General features: G+C 43.1%; 1 protein-coding gene across 1 annotated transcript in view; it reads right to left on the bottom strand.

Annotated features, from left to right (window-relative positions):
* The window catches only part of PHKB (phosphorylase kinase regulatory subunit beta), a 122,740-nt gene that overhangs the window by 50,103 nt on the left and 67,128 nt on the right, over window positions 1–5,509 (bottom strand). The window contains exon 14 of the mRNA XM_023519650.1: window positions 133–306. Coding sequence (XP_023375418.1) covers window positions 133–306 — 174 coding nt within the window. The remainder of the gene's footprint in view (window positions 1–132; window positions 307–5,509) is intronic.

The following is a 5,509-nucleotide window of genomic DNA, read 5'->3' as shown; positions in this document are numbered from 1 at the left end:
CTCACACGTCCCCGTTTACAAATAGCTCCGTCCCACAGGTAAATTTTTAAAAGTACGGTTGGCATACAAACAGGAAAAGCTTAACGCATCAGAAGAGGGAGGAGGCTTGCCCTCAGAAGGAGCAAGAAAAGCCCCATTTAGAATGAAATTTCTTCTGAATGAAGCTCCACCTCTCCTTGGATGAGTTAAGTGAAGAAACAGAGGCCTCTACCTGGTTGGAGAACCTCATGCTGACATTCCGCTGCTCCTGCAGAGGGATGTAGCGCTGGGCGGGGTCGAGGTCTTTGGGGCTGACGAGCTCATCAGCTGGGGAAAAAAAAAAATGAGGAAAAGGACATTACCAAAAACGCATTTGTACAACGACGTAAACCAACAGAACCTAACGGGCGTTTAGAGGATGCTCCATCACCAAGAGCAGAAAACGCATCCTTCTCGATGGACACGGAATACCTTCCACATGCTGGGCCGGAAAGCGAGGCTTGGTGAGTTTCAAAGGATTAAAGTCACACAGAGTACATTCGACCACACTAGAATCAAATTAAAAACAAGTAACAGAAAGAACTTTTAGAAATGACGTCTGTTCTTGCCCCCTGTATTCAACACTGTCCTGGAGGCTCCAGCCAGAGAAATAAGGCAAGAAAAAGTAATAAAAGGCATCTATCTAGTTGAAAAGGAAGAAGCTACAGTAATTAAGACCGTGCAGTGCTGGCATAGAGACAGACACAGAAATCAGTGGAATAGAAGTGAATGTCCAGAAATAAACTCTTACGTTGAAGGTCAATTGATTTTTGCCAAAATGATCAAATGAGGAAAAGAAGAGGTCCCCCCGCTCCCCGCACATATAGTGCTGGGACAACTGAACATCAAAATGCGAAAGAATGAATCTGGACCTCTTCCTCACCCCATCTACAAACATTCACTCAGAACAGATCCAAAAGTTAAATGTAAGAGCTAAAACTATAAAGCTGCTAGAGGAAAATAGTAAATCTGTGACTGAGTTAGACAAAACTACGACATCAAAACAGTAAGTGACAAAAATAAAAATGAGTTAAGTTGAATTTTGAAAAAATTATAACCTTTTGTACCTTGAAGGACACTATCAAGAAAGCAAAATGACAGCCCACGGAATGGGAGAAAATGTTTGCAAACCATTTACCTTTTAAGGGACCTGTCTCTTGAATATATAAAGAACAATTACAACTCAATAATAAAAAGACAACCTGATTTACAAAGGGCCACAGTGTCTGAATAGCTTATTTCTCCAAAGAAGATACGGAAATTACCAATAAGCACATGAAAAGATGCTCAACGGTATTAGAGATGCAGAAGTCCTTTTCATATGGTGGTCCCTTGCGGCAACTTGTGATAAAATCTGAGTATGTAACAAGGAAGGCAACTTCGAGCGTCTGGCAGGGGAGGGTGGGAAGCGGGGACGCTCCGTGACCTGGAAGAGACGGGGCTGGGAGGCGGGGCGACCCCGAAACGCAGTTCTGTGTCACGTCGCTGGAGCGCCAGTGGGCAGCAGCTGTGTGGGTTTACAGAGCGCATCCTCCCAGACCGCATCCTCCCGGACCGCATCCTCCCGGACCGCGGTCCGTTATCTCAGCTACGCTGGGCCACGCGAAAGGCTGACGCGCACCCCGCTTCTCCCGAAGCGAGTCGGCGCCCTTCCTTATTTCCACGGCACGTAAGCTGTGAGGACGCGCTCATTTCCTTCTCGAGCTTCAGTCCGACATGACACGTACAAACGACACCATGCTGGCTTTTCTATAAATTCACCGTGTTTGATATTTACTTAAAAAAAAAAAATCACACCTCGTTTCCACAGCTTTTTAGGTGCTGCTTTTAGGCAGTGAATAACTGAGAGCAGAGAGTCCACCGCCCAAAGGCTTGATGGTCCCTTCGCGGCCTGGGGAGCGTTTCTCATTATATTTCTAGTCTGGGGTAACTGTGAGGCACATGTGCAATGTCATCCATTAGACAAAATCACCAAAGGCACTTTTAGCAACTCTCGGAAGATGTCTTTAATCATAATAAAAGTGACATTAATAATAGAATAACAAGACAAAGAAGAAGCCGCAGCAGCAGCAGCTCACCAGTACCTACGTAGTATCCCTTACACTCCTGGCACTGTCTGAGCATCCCATACATTAATTTATAATCTTCGCGACTCCCTTGTCATGTCACGGACGATGAGATGGAGGCAGCGAGAGGTGGCCACTTGCACCGGGCTGGTAAGTGACGGGGCCTCGGTTCGAACCAGGCAGGCCGTCTCGGAGTCTGGGCTCCTGACCACGCACTCACCCTGAGAACACTGACGCCCTCTGTAACACAGAGGACAAAGACCCCAGGACGAGGAAACAACCCACCAACAGTTTGGACCTCGTTATGTTATAGCTTCCTACCCAAATCAAGGAGCATAGTGCAGAAGGTGCTTCTCTCACTCTGAAAAGAAGAGACTTTTGCAAAATTTCGACCAAACCAATATGGGTTTAATTATGGCCAATATCGATACATAATTTCAATTTATTAATAGCAGTTTAGTTCCCGATGCAGGGTTGATTAGTACGGTGATATTCTAAATAGCATCGGATTCGTTCCCGATCTCATTTGTCTGATCACTGAGATGTGAAAAAACTTCCACTACCAAAAAGCGTTTTATACAGTTAATGTTTCACTGTCATCCTACAGAAATGAAATTCTATCTACATATAAATGATAACCGATAAATTCAGAAACCTTATATCCTTGGAAAGCATAAATGCTCGGCTACTGAAATTGACATGAATAAAATAGTTAACCTAGTCTTTGGAAAAAGCTTATTTCTTTGTATTTTTCCTCATTTCTCTCTTTGTACTACACCTGTATGTCTAGCTTGATGCGCTTCCAGCTGCTACCCTGTGCTCATCTATAACCTATAACCCTACAGGCGGTAGCTTCTTATTCACGGTTATACCCGACCTGGCCTATAGCAGGCGCTCAAGATACCAAATAAACAAAATAATAAGCCGGTGAGTGAACAGATTTGAAAACATTAATTGCTTTAATTGCTATAATTAAACTTTCATTTCCATAATGGTAAAAGTAACTCTTACTTTACAAGGTCAAGTTAATAGACATTTTTTTTTTTTCACCGCCCTGGTTTGCATTGTTCAGGAAGCAAAACAGAGCACCTACCTCACCGTGCCAATTCCCAGCACTGGTTTTCTGGGGAAGTGTGACAAGCCTGCAAGAATTTGCACCTGACCAGCTACAGAATATTTAAAATGAAAAGAAAAGAATAAAGATGAAAGAGGAATGGCTTTCTACATCGCCCAACACAGTAGCGAGCCTCACAGCTAATCAAGCATTTCTATAAATAGAACAGCTGTCTCTAAACCCCAAGGGGGCAGAGGAAATCGTTAACATTTGCATTTTTTAAGCACAGAAAGGTTTATGAACACACCCTGAGGTTATCTCAAACAATAATTGCTGAGGGTAAAAAAAAATTCAAAAAGACGTTTGTTTCTTTAATGAAATGACAATTGAAAGAACGGTTAACAGAGCAAGCGATTTTTTTTTTTTTATCATGACACCAAAATTACAGGACACACTAAAAACAGGTTCAGCAGATAATTTACAGGGTAAAATTATGTGCTTCAAAGCCTAACTGATTATCAGCTGCATGGCGCATCTCAGTAGCATACGTATTAGGAAAAGCCCAATGGCGACGGAGAAAATGTAGGTCCTTAACCTCATACGTTATACCAAAACATCCCAAATTTATATGTATGTTTTCAACTTAATTAACAGAGATGGACTTTCTAAGGTTAAGCGTTAGAGTCCACGGTAGAAAATAAACAAGCGATGACAGATTTGACTATATAAACACTTTAAATTCATCCATTGAAAAACAGCACAAGCAAAGTTTGGAGGTAAACAAACTAGGAAAACACCAGAGAGGCTGAGACACACAATATATAAAACATTCATGCAGACTGATAAGAAAAACCATAAAACCAAGGTTAAATGGGCAAAGCGAATAACTAGATAATTTACAGGGGATACAGAAATAAGAAATACGTTTTTAACAATCAGCATGTAAATGAAAACAGGATGCAAAGTAATAGCTCATTAAGTTAGCAAAGTGTTTATTTATAATGAGTACATTTAATGCCATATAGGTTACAGGTGACACAATTAACTCTGCAGATTCCTGAATAAGTCAATAAAGACTCTGTCGGTCATGGGCTGTGTGGCTTTGCTCAGTTCTCCCGAGCCTCGGTGATGACACACAGTACTCATCTCAGAGAAGTTAGGGGGATCACTTAGGGTAACATTTGTAAAGGGCAGAGCACAGAATTCGACATGTTTTAAGGCAGGTATTATAATTAGTTACCTCTGCGAAACGGCCTGAGACTCCAGGTGTCATTGCTTTTCTATTCAATTTTATTAATATATTTGAGGGCGGGATCATAAGTTTTTTTAAACAAGTTTTCTAGCCTTAGTAGCAATTCGACTAACACTTTTAGTTTCAAGAAAGCCAGTCGTTTATACAAGCTAAAGGAAGAAAACCTTCTTAGGTGAAGCTTCTAAAGTCATACCGTGTTACATGTGCTCTCAAGATGTTTATAATGCCCGATTCACGGAATCTCTCTGTAGGTCGCCAGCAATCACGTGGACGCCATAAGACACAGCAGAGGTGCTGAGAAATAGAGGCCTTTCTGCTTGGAGTTCCCCAGAGTGTGACAGCTGAGACGTCTCTGAGCGGCCACGGTGTGCAGACACCTCTGTGTGCTCTTTCTCCCCCATTCGCTTCATCTTTAACTGACCAGTAGGGAAGCCACGTGCTACACTGACTGAGGCGCCACCTGCATCTGAAGTTAACAGACCAATGAAAACCACGCCCCCGGCTTCCGCCGTCCTCACGCTCACGAGGTGCACCTGGTCACCGACGTTAATGTTTAAAAAGCATTCGGGTTCCAGGCTTAATCGATGGCTTTTGTATTCGAGGCCAATTGGGCAAGAAATATCGTTAATGGAATCAAGTGCGAATGGCCTTGACTTCATGACAAACACTGGAACGAGGCAGTAGTACACCAGAATAACTGGCTGCCCTCAGAGACAAAAATGTTTCCTAGGCTGTCACACTCCCTTCTTGCTGTAGAGTCACTGGACGGCACAGCGACTGGCAGAGTAGGTCTCTACCGACGGCCGCTGGATGTTGAGTAAGTAGCAACTAGCGAAGCGTTTTCTTCGTTATCTTCATATTCCTCGTGATGTTTTGTGGCTCCGGGGTTTCCCCAAGGAAGGCCCATGAGCGTCCCAAGCTGCCTTGTTAGCAAGAACTATGAAACTATTTTCACAAATACTCGCTCCTAAATGGTGGCTGAGAGAGGGAAGGAGTGGGAGGGAGGACAGGAAGGAGAACAACCATGTAAGTCTGTATTTGTCCCACGGTAAGTACTTTAAGTATTATATCCTCATCGGTTAATCCTTACAACAGAAAAATAAAGAAACTGATGATCAC

The sequence above is a fragment of the Pteropus vampyrus genome, unplaced genomic scaffold (assembly GCF_000151845.1).
Source record: "Pteropus vampyrus isolate Shadow unplaced genomic scaffold, Pvam_2.0 Scaffold228, whole genome shotgun sequence".
In the NCBI taxonomy this organism is placed as follows: Eukaryota; Metazoa; Chordata; class Mammalia; order Chiroptera; family Pteropodidae; genus Pteropus; species Pteropus vampyrus.
The sequence above is the reverse complement of the archived record's forward strand: the minus strand, read 5'-3'. Positions and strand labels throughout refer to the sequence as shown.